The following is a 15,366-nucleotide window of genomic DNA, read 5'->3' on the forward strand; positions in this document are numbered from 1 at the left end:
AACAGCGATATGATCATCACGAGGTCAACAGATGTCGGGGGATTTCTTTTGGTTTGCTGTTCGGTAACTTCCATGTCCGAAATACGACAATGTCGATGTGCCCCTTGAGATAGGGGCAAATCGAAATTTCGTTTTCAGGTCAGATAATATCTGAAAACGATCCGAACGGGCCCTGAGGAAGTCACATATCAATATAACAAATCACGACAGGTAGTCTACAACTTGGCAATTTCACCATTAATCCGGACCTAACAAATCTACTTAGACCTCATGAATTTTTCACTTGCTCATTTGATATAAATTTCAATCTCAACACCCGCACTCACATTTTTCGTCTCTGCTTTCCTTCTTCTCTCACTCAAATGAAAAAATCATCATCTGTCCAATATAATCATAATTAACTCTAAACCCATCCCATCTGATGCACCAAATCCAAAACCAAAAAAGTAGAATCACAAATCAAAAGCTCAAGTCAAAAACCAAATATCAAATCATCATTCATCTCTTTTACCACACACACACACAAAACCCTCCATATAAAAAATCATAAACAAAACGAGAACAAATAAACCATAAACAAAATGCAGCACTAATCAATCCATCAATCCATTCCCCACCTCAATTATGATTCGAAATATGAGGGAAAAAAAACACAATATATATTTAAGCAAGAATTTGCACAAAGTCAAAGATAGGAAAAAAAAGAACATGTCATTTGGTCTGAAAAAGCAATCCGACTCTAAAGAATCTAAAAAATCAACATCTTATACAAAAAAGAAAAAAAATAGAAAAATAGAAATCTTTCAAAGGCCAAAGTGAATGTATAGATCATAAAAAGAGAAATGTTCAAGTAGCTTCGTCCGTTTGATCAGCCGTAGGTCTTGTTGATTCAGAGGACGTTGGCTTTTGTCCAGAAGTGTTTTCGTCTGTTGGTTGTGGCGGTAGTGGTGATTGCCGAACAAATCCACTTCGACTATTTGAATAATAGTATGGTGTTGAGGTTTGATTCGACTTATCAGCTCCATCCTTTCTCAATACCGGAATTTCCCGCTCCAGTCTCTCTAGCCTAGCTCCAGCCGTTGTAGCAGTACCAGCACCACCAGCTTGATCCACTGGTGGTTGCGAATTGACTTGCTTCGACACTTCAAGATCTGCTTCCTCTCTTCTCTCCCCTTCATCATCTCCTCGTCTTTCTTTCTCCGCCTCCAATCGATCTAGACGCGACTCAAGAATTTGCAGGTCTCGAGTATACTCAGCTTGCACAGCGCCCACCCTCTCATCCAGCATTTTCTCGAAAACCGTAGACGACTGTTGAAGGAGTCCAAGCAACTGTGCAGATCTTCGAATCTGTTCTTCGAGATTGGATTGCAGAATTCGCGAGTCAGCCAATGAATCATAAAATGTGTCGAACAATTGCAAAAACATTTGTTTCGGTGGAATCTGATTGCTACTGTTGCTAGTAGGACCCGAACTATGAGAACCAATCGAAGGTCGGGTTTGTTGACTCGAGGGATGTGGTTCTGGAGGCGATTGATGTGAGTGGGAATTGGGTTGAGGGTAAGGATGATAAGCTGGCGAATGAACTGCACCATGACTACTACCACCACCTCCGCGAAGCCTAGATGACTCGAGTTGCTGTTGCATGCTTGGACCTCCAAAGCTTGGCATTGCAGTTCGAGGTCCTGCCATTAGATTCACAGAGTTGCCATACGAGGAGACATGACCATTGACACGCCCGTGGTTTGAATTGCTATTGCTCTTCGAGTTAAACATTGGGACATGAGTCAAAGTGGGAACCTGCAAAGGGACACCAGAATGCATTGTCATCCGACGACCAAGGCCATCCGGTGGAGCTCCATTCTGACCGCTCTGAGGATTGGATTGATGATGACTAGAAGGCCCATGCGAAGATCGAAGGGGGTGAGCTGATGAGGTATGCTGCGAATTTTGTTGGTGTTGAGAGGTGTTGTGTTGTTGAACACCATTTGTACTACTGGCTAGATTGGTGCGCGCAATCAAAGGAGTTTTCACCACATCACCATTGGGAGCTGTAGCCTGTAAGAAGCCACTGCGTATCGGAGCTGACTTGATAGACGGCTGGAGCATGACATGAGGTCTGAAGGCGTGTGGTGTAATAGCCAAGTTCTTGACTTTCTCGCGAGCCACTTGTCCTCGTCGACTTGCAATTGTCGAGTTGGGACTTTCAGCGGATGGATCCACACAAGGGTCGTTCTCATAGGTAGGGCTGTAACAGGAAGAGGTTTGCGGTCCACTTATGTAAGGACGCTGTGACTGCGACTGTTGTGGTTTAGGATGAGCTGCTTCGCTTATCGGTTTGAGATTGATGACTGGTGGATGACTCGGATGATGATGGTGATGGTGATGATGGGCGACAGATGAATTGCTGAGCGTTTTGGCGTGCCCATTAGACGGGTGTGAAGTCGTCTTTGAGATCGATCCCCGATGACTACCCGACCTTGCGTGAGAACCACCTGGCGGACTGCGACCATGAATGTGAGGATGGTTAGCGGGTGGTGGCATACCAGTTCCAGATGAGCGAGCCGGTAGCGTAAGCGATCCAGGAAATGCATTCGAGGCAGGACCAGCAAACGAATTCCGACGTTGTTCGATCAAGCGCTTTTGTTCGTCTCTCAACTTGATCGTATTAGCCATCTGTTGCATAGCGTCAGCATTGTGCGGCTGAGTGAAACCGATCACTAAGGGGCTGACAGGATCATTGTTATTAGATCCGCCATGGCCATTCGTCGAGCTATTTGACCGAGGTTGGGGAGGGGAAGTGGAGATCGTCAAAGGGGCGAGAGTGTGCGGTGATTGACTGTCGTGGTTTCGTCGAGATAGACGGTCATCTGTGATCGTCACGCGCCTCTTCTTGGCAAGGTTACTGGTGGGTTGATGCTGATCCGGCTGATGAGATCCATGCCACCCGCGAGCAGCGTAGCCTTCAGGATCGGGCGTGATAGAAGATCGGCAGCTGGAGACGTCCGAATGGTGAGAAGACGTGCGCTGTACAATGCCCAAGGGAGCAGGAAGTGGCTGAGGAGGTAGATGTGGAGTCAGATATTCGGGTTTGACAGATACTTCGTCTGTTGCTTCCATCTCTTCTTCCATCCTGTAAAAAGAGACGAGCCAGGTATCAATTTCATGTGTGGGAAAAATCAGTCAGATAAGCATTGAACAAACGTGGGAGCTCGGTTGTTAGACGAAGCAGACTGATTAGGGTCACTAAAGTCAGCTTGGGAGGTAGATTTTTGATGGGTGTGTGGTGAACGGCGTTGATCGAAAGGTGCAGGCAGAGGAGGGGGAGGGCCGAGATTTGTTTGAGGCCTATCCAGCTCCGCGCGGCTCGCGGTTCGTTTGAGAGCCTGTGAGGTAGGAGGATCATGCGAGGGTCCATGTCGAGCTTGAGGATGAGAGCCGACATCTTCAGATTGATTAGATCGAGCCCAGGGAACCAGAGAGCTTCGACGCCGGGAAGATGAGCTGGCCTGGTAAGAGGGATCCTCGAGAGAGTTTGGAGGAGGGAGCCGAGGAGGAACGACAGGTGAGATCGATTGAGAGTGATGTCGAGATGAATTGGAAGGTGAAGGAAGTAGATGCCGAGGTTGGGGATTGGCTGCCTGAGAAGAGTGGATTGGTCTGAGTGGAGGGAGCGTAGGGCCAGGGTGATGATGCTGAAGAGAGTGAGGTTGTTGTTGATGAGACGATGGCGCAAAGGGAGGTGACATTTGGTAATGCTTTTGCTGTTGGTGTGGGGAAGGCGGAGAGTTTGCTAGACGATTAGGTGGTGATGAGAAATGAGAGTGCAGCTTGTTCGCGTTGTTTAGATTGATGATGTTAGTAGACATTGGTGTAGGAAACAGAGAAGAATGATGAGAGGAGTTGGGTCTGGAGGCTACAAGTTTGGTCGATGAAGATGAGCCAATAGGAGATTGAGATGATTGCAAATGGTTAACAGTACGAAAAGAGGATGATGATGATGAACTTGGAGGAAGTGTTTGTTGAGTGGTAGGAGAAGGAAAGGTGGTGATCCTATTGGTAGAATGAGAATGAAATCGAGTTGTATTTGGGTTTGAGAACGGGTGAGATTCTTGGTGATGGGAAGAAGTGTTCGATCGAGGTAAAGAAGAGGAAATTGAGTCCGGTTGGAATGCCGAGGACGTAGTAGAATGACGAGAAAGATACGGGTGTGATTGGTGTCGAATGGGTGTGGGAATGAATGAATTCCGATCAAGAGAAGAACGTGAGAAGCTAGAAGACTGTGATGAAGCTGTCGCTTTCTCTTGTGAATGAGGATGATGGTTGTTGTAAATGGGTTTGGTAATCCCAGTAGTTCTGATTAATGATTGCGGATGTCTAGTAGTGACTTTGATCGAGCTGGTCGATGTGGGTCTACTATAACTAGAATGCTGATAGAATTTATCAAACTTGTTGATGAGTTGATTTTGATCACTAATCACCTTTGTTGTTGTAAGCTGTGGATGAAGCAAGCAAGCAAGAAAGAGAACGTTAATTAACAAGAATGGTTTGATTAGTTTCTTATTCTTCTCAAGATTAGATTGGATGTCAACTATAATTTGTAAAACGATGCAGAAGAAGATCATGAAACAAGGGTGAAGATGAAAAAATGAAATGAGATGTCAAATGAATTGGATTTCAAATCAAGTTCAAAAAAGAAAGTCTCTTACATAGGATCGCAATCAGATGTGAAAGGAAAGGTAGTTAGGAAGAAATGAAATCTAATCAAAATCTCATGCCAGGTTTGGAGAGTTCAGAGAAGCAGACTAGAGAAAACTTCTGGTTTATAGGTGTAGTAGTGGATTGGGTATGCGGTTCGTTCTAGTCTCAAGACTTGAGTGTTCTGTTTGATGGATTGATGGATTGATGATAGGTATCGATGAGTGATTGGTTAGTGTTTAAGAAGTTAAAAGAAAGCTGAATCAAAGTCGAAATATAAAGTGCTTTGAGTGCTTTGCTTTGAGTGCTTTGCTATGCTATGCTAGTTTGTTTGAAGATAAATCTTCAAGATCTAGTCAAACTATCTTGTATTCAAATGGTCATCAATCTAGCCATCTCTTTAATCATCAACTTATCAGCCAACTCATCAACATTTAGAATCCATGTCATGATTCATAGGAGAAGAAGAAAACACTTTTAAAGTCTTTACTTGATATGTAGTCGAGATGATTGATTGTAATAATGGTGATAGTGAAGATGGTGATAGTGTGATAGTGATCGAGAAGTGTGTAAGTGATCGAGATGAAAGAAAAGAAATCAAATCAAATCAAATTGAAGTTTAAGTGAAAGTCATCTTGTGATGAATTAAAATCATGATCGGTTGCGATGGTGATGAGTGATCATTCATCCACTTTTATCTCATCTCATCTAAGCCGGTCGTTGGATTTGGTGGGGTCGTCATGACACTCCACCACCAACCACCAACCACTCTTGCCTCACGCACGCACGCACACACACACACTCTCGTATACAAGTTTGAGTGCATTAGCAAGGTAGAGATAGAGTAGCATAGAGTCCATCATGAGGTTGCAGTTTGTAGGATGTGGAATGAGGAATTTAAGAATATCGATCTTGGATCGTATTGAAGGATATGATATGATGATTAGGATTGATGTTAGGATATCATAGAGTTCTTACCTGCTTAGATGGTCCATTTGAATTCGATGGTTTTTCATATGGATACATCACACCAGAATGTCTTCCAATTGATCCACTTGTTGATGACATAAGATGATGACTCGCGCCACGATAATTGATGATTGATGAAGTGCTTCTGTTTTCTTGTAATCCATACTTTTCTCTACCTTGCAAGATCATCGATGCTGAGCCTGAACGTTGATGTTTTGATGACTGGCTTGGGTCATCCATGTTGGCATTCATGATTCGTCCACTGGGGTGCTCAGAGATTAACATCTTAATTCCTTCACTAAACAACAATACCCCACCTATAGATCAAATTATAGCAAAGAAGCTTCTTGGAACAAAGACTCAATGTCGACTTAGGATGAAGCTATAGATGAAGTGACTTGTGATAATAATAAAAAGGAGTGTATGGTCGACGAATTCTGCTTCAGTGGCCAATCAATTCACTTTTTCTTTCCTCCCGCAATCTCTCTTTGCCATCTTTCCTATCTCTCACTGATCCTTTCCCCGTGATTGACACAAGGATACAGAGTGTGTCTCATACTTGGTTAGAAATCCAACACACTACTTCATCTTGATCTCAAACTTGAATTTTTTATGTACATGTATTTTGAATCTCTTTTTTTTTCTCGCGTTCCGAGCTTGACTTTTGGGCGCTTTGGGATCTCCCTAGACACTTGTCTCGAACTCACAGCCTCGATGATTCCTTTTGAAGAACATTGCGGTTCGTAACAAGACGATGGTTTTCGATTTGGGTATCTTGAATTTCATCTATATATTGGTTTGCCTATCTGTAGATTTTAAAAATCGTTGAAACAATCCTTTTAATCAGATGTGACTCTGACTCCCAAGTGAATCTCAACTCAAGCATTGTGCGGCATGTTTTGAGGCCTTTTTTAATCAACTTTTACGGGGATCATCGTTTGAGGTTTTTCCACTGGTTTCGAGTCTTGATTCTGTTCGAGTACAGAGATCAAGACAAAGTCTTGGAGAACATCAAAACGTTCTCTTCAGGTTCTTTTTTCCATCATCCGTAGCATGTAAGAGAAATTAAATGGTCAAATGTGAGAGTCAATTTATCCTGCTTTTGGGCTCGCGGAATATGTAGCAGGCATCGATGTGCAGCGCGAACGGATCAACGTAGATGGTTTCATAATCTGTGAGAACATAATATTGCCATCCGGCTCTGAGGCCTGTTTCGAACCTTCCTCACAGCAAAGAATCGCTTCACCGGTGGAGTGATGATCAAATTCTCATGCGCAAACCCATCAAGGAAATATCGGCCTGCCGCCTATATACATCGGGCGCTTGGATAGTTTTGCGCAGTACTTAAATCTACTTAAATGGAGATGAAGGACATGAACCTCGTGTGAATGAATCCCAAGGGTTTCGTCTCCTGGTCACGTTCGACTTCCAACATGCTGAGGTGGAGGGTCCGGTTGAGGCATAGCCAGATTGAGGGACTTGTTCGCATAGACAATGATTTAACCCAACTCTAGTCTCATAACTTTAAGTGGATCCCGGGCATTTCCTGCTTTCTTTTGTGGTCTCTGTCAATTACAAACCAAATTCTTGGCTAAGTAGACTTTCTAATTATCAGTCAGAACCATGAGAGTTACCCTTTCATCCACTCTCTCATCAATCATATGGGAAAACACATTAAGTATCTCAAGAGAGGGCCGGATGTTTGTTAGGGTTGAACAAATGGTGGAGGCTGAGCAGCCGGCACTGAGGACTTCAGCCTCCCGAGACGCTTGGATACGAGTGAAGGAGACAGTCCAAGATGTCTGTCTGCAGCAGAAATATCTTTGATCAAAAACAGAAAGATGTGCTTTTCAAGACGAAAGGAAAACAGATGTTTGACTTGGACAGCCAATCCGTTTTCCTCATTCACTGGTGGCCACCGAACCCCGAGTGCTACTTCCATAGATACCTTGACTGCCTCGTCACTCTCGGCGAGCAAGCTTGCGAGAGAGGCTGTGCACTGCTCACAAATAATTGCTACCGCTTCCTAACTTCTGCAAAATCCACCGATGAGGTAGACCGAAGGATTAAAACCATCTACGATGCTCGCATATATGTTGAAGCACCAGGGCTTAGGAAACCATAGAACTCAGGATACCGCTACATCCAAAGTCATTACCTATTCTCAAAAGCACCATTCCCTATTGTTGATATTTGTATACCTTATCCACTGCGGGCATTCGCAGGTCCGAATCCCAATTCAACAAAACATACATGATACTATCATAGTAGCCAAAGGATCGGCGGTGTAGGAAGTCTAATTGTTTCCAATTATTTTCATGACACATTCATACCCGCATCTGACTCCACAAATCCACACAAGTCTCACTGAAGTACCCGTTATCCCCCTTCGACATAGCCTCTCACAGCCTCATTCTTCTAAACTGATTGATTGATCGCGTCCATGTTTCAAAGAATTGTGACGTGTTTTCATAACCTGTAATTAGGTTTTGAAGGATTTGAAGATTGGAACTGCACTCTTGGTAAGGTGATCTTTGGTGACGCGTGTGTTGAGATAACAGCGCTGATCAGTTAATGTGTTTGTTGTATGCGTGTTCTTAGCTTAAGATCCATTATTTTGTCACTTTTTCTGTCATCTGATCGTTTGGATATCTCCGGCATCCTTCAGAGCATCTTGGTGTATCTTATTCCTTATTTATCACCTTTTCACATATACGTGCCACTCATCTCTGCCTGCGGTTGACGGGGCTTATTTTGAGCTGGTACTAAAGCCAGTACTAAGGATTATATAGAACCTTACCAAATTGCTATGGCTAAATAGTAGGATAGAAAAATTCCGGTTTGATTCCCAAGCAAACGCACTGCATTGCGAGGAATTATCCATGGCTCGGAAATCATCCTACTTCACAATAAGACCTTTGCCACCAGAAGAAGACTTCTATAAAACTGATAGTAAGTCTGAGGTGTCAGGAAGGTATATGGCTCTGGTTCACGGATGTGAACATGAGGAAGGACAATGTTTTGGAGCTGAAGAAGCCATACCATTGTCATCACCAAATAGGGTCGAATGAAAAGTTGAAAAAGGATCAAAGAATAAAAAGGACATCTCAAGAATTGAAACATGGTTGTAAGACTTTACAGCAAGAGAGATTGGAATGTAATCTTTTCCTTTGAGCGGCGAGCACATGTACTGAGAGCTCTGAGTCTCAACACGTACGTAGAAATAGCAGGGGATCACGTTTTTTTGTCTAGTTCATAAATGGTAAAGTTATTAGTCTTACATCTTTCTATCTCCTCACCCACAATTCCTTGATTCCTTTCTAGGTCAACTTACCGATTTGCTGGAGACTTGAAAAAGCTTTCGTATATACAAGATCCAGCAAGTATGATTGTGAAGAGTTTATATTCTTTCTATTAAACCAAGAAAGGATTCTGTCCAACATTCAATTTCGACGCCAGTCTGGAGAATACGCGGATGAATATCTTCCAAACAGGTTCAGTGGGCGAGCCGTTTACTATATTCCTTGCATGGAATCATCCTCGCGCTTAACATTGATATTGGTAGATAAACTTGGGTCTCAAGCTTGCAGTTTCCGGTGGGTAACTGACTCGAGCTGATACAACCAACCAGCGGTTTTCCGTGCATGGTCTGATTGAGGAGGTTAAAAATGTAGGCGAAGCATACATGAAGATGATAGCTTTGAACGTTGTGATGGTCAGATAAAGCGGTGCTCAGATCACTTGGAGCGTGGGTGAAATGAGTCCATTTGGAAACCCCATTGGCAGATTGTTGAGATCGATGACTGATGAATGACGAGATGATTTAAGTCAACAAGCCTGAGGTGGGTCATGAGCCAAGCTTGGTTATGAGCACTAGTGATCCTGACGCTCGGTCTCTTCCGGTCTTCGTTTCGTAAAATCCCGTGATTGATTAAAGTGATGATGAAGACTTTTACGTAAACGAAGCGCTATCATGATTTGAGATGCTCCGGTTCATCGTCAATCTACCAGATAAACCGCTACCAAGCGCACCTCCCTCAATCAGTTGACGGATATAGATAAATATTAATATTGCCATTGTCCTCTTGAACATCTGATCATCATCACCATCATCATCTTTACTATTACAACGTAAAATCGATTTTTTAGAGCTTGATGAGTTCAGTCAGCTGTGAGGTTGCCAAGGGTTTTGTAATTGATTTTGATTGTAAATGTGTATTTTTATAATTTAAGTGGTCTTGGATTAACGGATTGTAGTTTTTAATGAACTTCTCACTTTTAAATATAATAACTTCTCATGCCCTTTACTTTTTCAAAATCTACAACTTCAAATAATAAAATATCCTATTGCGTCTTTTAATAAGTGTACTAACCAACGAAGTCGTATTTCAACTTTGCTTAATCGAAAGTCCGGTCGTTTCATTTCCTCAAGAACTCTTTACTCAACTCGTCTTGATTCTTGAATTTCTTAAAGCTGTCAGATTGCCAATCTCAACTTCAGTCAGAAGATCGCCGCCAAAAAACTCACACAGATTCAAAGAAACAACTTAAAGGAAGTCTTGTCAAGGAGTGTTTCAACCATTTTAGCACGATTTGATTTGATTGGATTGATATCACACAACACACTTAAATTAACCCCTATATATGCTATTACTGAAGTTTCAATCATCATGCTGTTCAATTCGTTACTATTACTCTCTTTACCTCTTTACCTCTTCATCCTACCTAACCCAACCATCTCATCTTCCATCAACTTGCCTCGATTCAATCCTTACTTTGCCAACATAGTCAAACGTAAAGAGCACCGCAACTTCTCTGCAATCTTCAATTCACCTCACAACATCGCTCTTGACACCGATGTCGCTCGTAATAGTCTTGGATCTGGTGATGGTGACATCCATGAGGCTCGTCATGAACTCTATAGGGTCGTCACTGAGGTCAGTCAAGACTTTGTCTCTTCATCATTCAAACATCACTTTGACTGACCATCTTAACATACCTCTCCTTTTGCTTTTCTTTTGACCTTCAATAGGCTACTCCCATCCATTTAGCTCTTACTCTTATTCCGGCTTTTATTGTCTTCTTCGGTCTCTTCTCAGCATTCGTGAAAGAAAAACTTTATGTTGGTGAAGCAATCATTGCAGTGGTCTTTGGAATCATTCTCGGTCCATTGGCCCTCGGTTTATTCGATCCACGCTCTTGGGGTGGCGGTAAAGAGTTCGATCATCTCACCCTCGAGCTTACTCGGATCGTCATCTCACTCAGCGTGTTTGCGGTCGGCGTGGAATTACCCAAGGCTTATGTGCTTCGTCACTGGCGTTCGCTCGCTGTTTTGCTCGGTCCGTTGATGTTGATCGGGTGGATGGTTTGTGGCTTATTGATTTATGTCCTCATTCCTGGACTCGATTTCCTCAGCTCTCTATTGGTCGCCGCGGCTTGCACGCCTACAGATCCTATTCTTGCTGCGTAAATATTGGATCTCTCTTTACATTAATCCTTTTGATCAAAAATCTTCTGACGTGGGTCCTCTTTGACTTAGATCTGTGGTCGGTAAAGGCAAATACGCTCAAAAACACGTTCCAGCTCATCTTCGTCATCTGCTACAAGCGGAATCGGGCTGTAACGACGGTGCCGCGTTCCCCTTTCTCTTCTTGGCCCTCTTTATCGCCCTAAGAGGTGATTATTCTTTGGGCAAGGTTGTTGGCGAATGGGTCAGTTACATACCGTGATAATGACTCATCTTAGTTTTCAGGCTTCAAAGCTTCATCATAGATCACCTGACTGATCCTCAACTTTGGGCTTCTTCCATCGATCTAGATTCTTTTGGTGATCCTCTATCAGATCGTACTCGGCACTGCAATTGGCGCGGTCATCGGTATCATCGCGAGGAAGACTCTCAAGTTTTGTAAGAGGCGCTCGTACATCGATCGTGAATCGATGGTCGCCATGTATGTCGCCCTCAGCTTACTCACCACCGGCCTCACGACGCTGGTGGGCTCGGATGATTTACTCGCTGCCTTCGCCTGTGGCGCAGCTTTTGCTTGGGATGATTGGTTTACGGAATCCATCGAAGCCTCCAACTTCTCCAGCATCATTGATTTGCTCATCAACAGTATGTTTTTTTGACTTCACAATCACCATACCTCATCTCCAATACTCAACGATTCTCCTCAGGTGCTACATTCATCTATGTAGGCGCTACAATCCCGTTCAAGGAATGGAATGACCCTTCACTCACACTAGTCCCCTGGAGGATCGTAATCTTGGCTTTCTCAATAATTGTCCTCCGGCGACTTCCAGCGATGCTCTTACTACAAAAATTGATTCCTGACCTCAAGACGGGGCGTGAAGCAATCTTCAGTGGCCACTTCGGCCCAATTGGTCAGTATCTTTCTTCTGCTCTTGACGCGCCGATTGCAATAACTAATCTCATCATATCTCTTCCTACGCCAGGGGTTGGAGCGATATTCATTTCCACATTGGCTGTGACCAAACTCCCAACGCCCAACATACCTCCCCAGAACAGTCTTGACACCGTTGCTCTCACAGTTCAACCTCTGACGTATCTCTTCGTCCTCTTTTCCGTATTGATACACGGTCTGTCGATCCCTTTCTTTACCTTGGGTCGCAACGTCTCGTCAAGAGTTCATTCAATTTCTCGCACTTGGACACAAGCGTCTGGAAATGAACCCAGTTGGCTTAATCGGGTTAAACGCGTTGACCGTAATGCCGATGGTGATATCGTAGATGCCAATGGGCAGCGGGTGTCAATGCCCGGGGAGACCCCTCCAACACTTCTTAATAATGACACGGATCTCGAAAAGCAGATCGGAACCCCGCAGGTCAACCTTGCCCAGCCTTTGAACCCCTCGAGTCCAACCATCGATCCCTTGGAACGCGCTGTATCTTCCCCACGGCCCTCTTACCATTCCGAACCTCCGCCACCAGAGCCAGTTCAACGCCCTCCTCACACCCATACTCTTTCATCGTCCCCACACGGCCTTGGTAATCTTGCCAATCTTTCTTTGGCGCGCACTTCGAGTCTCTTCAAAGCTAACCGGCGCACCGAGCAAGAGGAGCAAGCGCGTAAACAAGAAAAATTACGCAGAGATGACTGGTGTAGAAAAGAGCGACGCGACGTACCTCAGAAGGGCGAGGAGATGATTTACCGGTCCGGTCGCCATGTACGATGCTTTTGCTTTGCTCTCTCTGTCATTCTCACCAAGCATACTGACAATGCTCCATACTTTTAGATCATCATTGAGAGGGGAGACGGTGATGAGGTGGAGGTCAGAGACGTAGATCCGTCAACGGCGGCAGTTGAAAAAGCCAAAAAAGATCCTGAGTTGGGGCTAGTCTTTGTCCCAGCCGGAAGACTCAAGGCTGAATTGAATGCCGTCGAACGTGACGGTGTTTCTGCTCCTTCCCGTCGGCTTGAAGCATTCAAAAGGATCGTGAAAGGCGGTCTTGGAAAGCATCACAAAGGCGAGGGTTCAGTCCTACCAGGGCCGGGTCAGGGGCCCAGATCTTTTCAGCAAGATGACGCATCAAAAGCTCACGATGTGCCAGAAACGCCGAGGTCTATGCTTCAACCGGGCGACACTATCAATCCATCCTCTTCTCAAACCCTCAGCGCAGAGGCACCAGATGATCAACAGTCCTGGATCGAAGGCCACAAGGTCTGTCCCCAGATGCCTCTGTTTTTTATCTTTTCAGGACGTAATTTGAGATTGATTCTTCCTTTTTATAGATTGTTGTTGAATCCAATAATGGAGAAAATGTCCATGTATTATCTATTCCTCAAGATTGCTCAGATTCTCCTGCATCTCGATCTCAAGGTCCTTCAGTCGCCGTGGTCAATGATACAATTGTCGTGGATGAAACATTGCTACCACGTGATGCGGCTTCCCACGATCAACAAGAGGAACATCCAGCGGAATCTGTTCGACCGAGGTCGTCTTCCTCTCGATCAGCTTCCGTTCATTCTGGGGACCCAGCCCCTGATGATGATGAATGGGAAGAAGAAATCGACAGCCAGTCCGTACACTCATCCACACAGCGATCCCGAGGGACCTCATCTCGTGCGCATAGTACCAACTCAGCCCGACCTCGTTCTACTCGGCATTCATTGCGCCGAACTCAGATTCTTCACGGCAAATCTGCCCACTCGGGATCAAAACTGGCTAGTGTAGACGATATTTCGCGCCCGGAGCCAAGTGCAGCTCGTCGAGCGTCCCATCATCCTGCTCGCACTATCGGATTCCATAACGTGAAAGATCATCATCCTCGGTCGGGGTTGAGTGCGATAAGGAGTGGGCATGCATCTACTAGATCTTCATCACCGTCACAATCCATTAGATTTGCAGATCACATGGCTCGACCTAACCGAGGAGGACCTAAAAAAACCAAGAAGCGGTCAAAACTTGGTATACTAAAACGCATATCATCTAGTAATCCAAGTAGTTCACTTCCGCCTGACAACGCTGAAGACCCTTCGGCGGAAGGGGATAAGGAGAGTAAACCTGAAAATTGAAGTTTATATTTTCATTGCTCTCACAAAGAGGTCGAATGACTGGATTATGTAATTGGCCTGGACGACAAGAGCATTAAGACCAGGCCTTATCTTTTAAGACAAGTTTGTCACATTGGTCTTCGAAAATTACGTTTGTGATCATCGTATATGTATATTAGCCATTGAGCTCTTACAATGATTTTCACCGTTAAAATTAGGTAACAGTATGCTGTAATAGATATTTATAGTTTTTTCTTTTTGGTTGGGTGGTATTTGGTTTACATTATTGATTGTATGTCAAAAAAAAATCAGACTTAGTTAATCTTTTTTGGTGTTTGAAGATTTATCAAGAAAATCCGTACTATACAGAATCATGTTTTGAAAATCTCATGTTTCAAATTACTCAAAACTTTATGCTATGTGTAGGAGGTCAAAGTTGATTTATCAAAAGAAAAAAAGGTTCTTTGCATTTATTTATCTCTTTTTTTTCTCTCTTATTGGGGTCTTGTTTTGTGTTTAAAATTATGGGTTGTTGGGTGAATCGATTATGTGATTAAATTAGTAAATCAGTACATTGTCTTGTGTTTTTTTGTTTGAGATTGTCATTTTGAACTTGAGATTCATTAGCTAAGAGTATCTCACCAGTCCTGGCGGTCATAAAGGTCTAGTTTGGTAAAGATCATTCTGTTATTAGGAGGTGTCAAGTTTGGATGGTTTTTGGGTATTTTTCAAAATTTTGGGCAAGTTTTTTGTCAAAGAAAATCTTTGTAAAAGTGATACAAAAGGTGTCCTGCTTTAAAAACCTATTGTCTCTTACATAAACCACAACTAACCAGTAATCAAAAAACAAAGGTTTGGTTCTCTGGGCTGATCTTGTGTCAGCTAACTTCACATATATACATCAAGTGACAAAAACTGTAAATGTGGTGTTTGAGTATAAATCAAAAACCTTTGTCAATGATCATCAAGTGCTTGCAAAAGAATTTAAAAGAGTCTAAAGCTTACATTACATTTGCACCCCCTTATGAGCTTAACAAGTCTTAGACCTACTGAAGAGGAGTAAAGGTAAGAAGTTTAACATCACAAATTTATTCTTGGTTTCTCTTGTACAAGAAATACTTTTGGTACACCTTGTCATGTCAAGATATTTTGATTGTTCTTGTTATACTTATACTTATCAAAGAGCAACC

The 15,366-nt window shown here is 43.5% G+C and overlaps 4 protein-coding genes across 4 annotated transcripts; 3 read left to right on the top strand and 1 right to left on the bottom strand.

Moving 5' to 3' along the window:
- Positions 1–468: 468 nt before the first annotated feature.
- On the bottom strand, positions 469–6,399 carry MELLADRAFT_117797 (uncharacterized protein; the record flags this gene model as incomplete). The annotated part of the gene is made up of 4 exons (XM_007415266.1): positions 469–3,130; positions 3,202–4,493; positions 5,674–5,981; positions 6,372–6,399. 4 exons carry the CDS (start codon positions 6,397–6,399, stop codon positions 847–849), a joined length of 3,912 nt encoding a protein of 1,303 aa, XP_007415328.1.
- Positions 6,400–7,287: 888 nt separating this feature from the next.
- MELLADRAFT_110984 (uncharacterized protein) lies at positions 7,288–8,735 on the top strand (the record flags this gene model as incomplete). Its single annotated transcript, XM_007415194.1, has 3 exons — positions 7,288–7,464; positions 8,151–8,186; positions 8,457–8,735. 3 exons carry the CDS (start codon positions 7,288–7,290, stop codon positions 8,733–8,735), a joined length of 492 nt encoding a protein of 163 aa, XP_007415256.1.
- A 1,412-nt stretch (positions 8,736–10,147) lies between these two features.
- MELLADRAFT_45128 (uncharacterized protein) lies at positions 10,148–12,326 on the top strand (the record flags this gene model as incomplete). The annotated part of the gene is made up of 6 exons (XM_007415195.1): positions 10,148–10,601; positions 10,697–11,130; positions 11,204–11,375; positions 11,482–11,776; positions 11,839–12,045; positions 12,118–12,326. Coding segments are annotated over 6 exons (1,584 nt in total), but the record flags the coding sequence as incomplete, so codon positions are not given.
- A 679-nt stretch (positions 12,327–13,005) lies between these two features.
- MELLADRAFT_72986 (uncharacterized protein) lies at positions 13,006–14,823 on the top strand (the record flags this gene model as incomplete). The annotated part of the gene is made up of 3 exons (XM_007415196.1): positions 13,006–13,343; positions 13,415–14,299; positions 14,402–14,823. 2 exons carry the CDS (start codon positions 13,248–13,250, stop codon positions 14,195–14,197), a joined length of 879 nt encoding a protein of 292 aa, XP_007415258.1.
- Between the last annotated feature and the right edge of the window lie 543 nt (positions 14,824–15,366).

Source organism: Melampsora larici-populina, assembly GCF_000204055.1.
Source record: "Melampsora larici-populina 98AG31 unplaced genomic scaffold MELLAscaffold_49, whole genome shotgun sequence".
Lineage (NCBI taxonomy): Eukaryota > Fungi > Basidiomycota > Pucciniomycetes > Pucciniales > Melampsoraceae > Melampsora > Melampsora laricis-populina.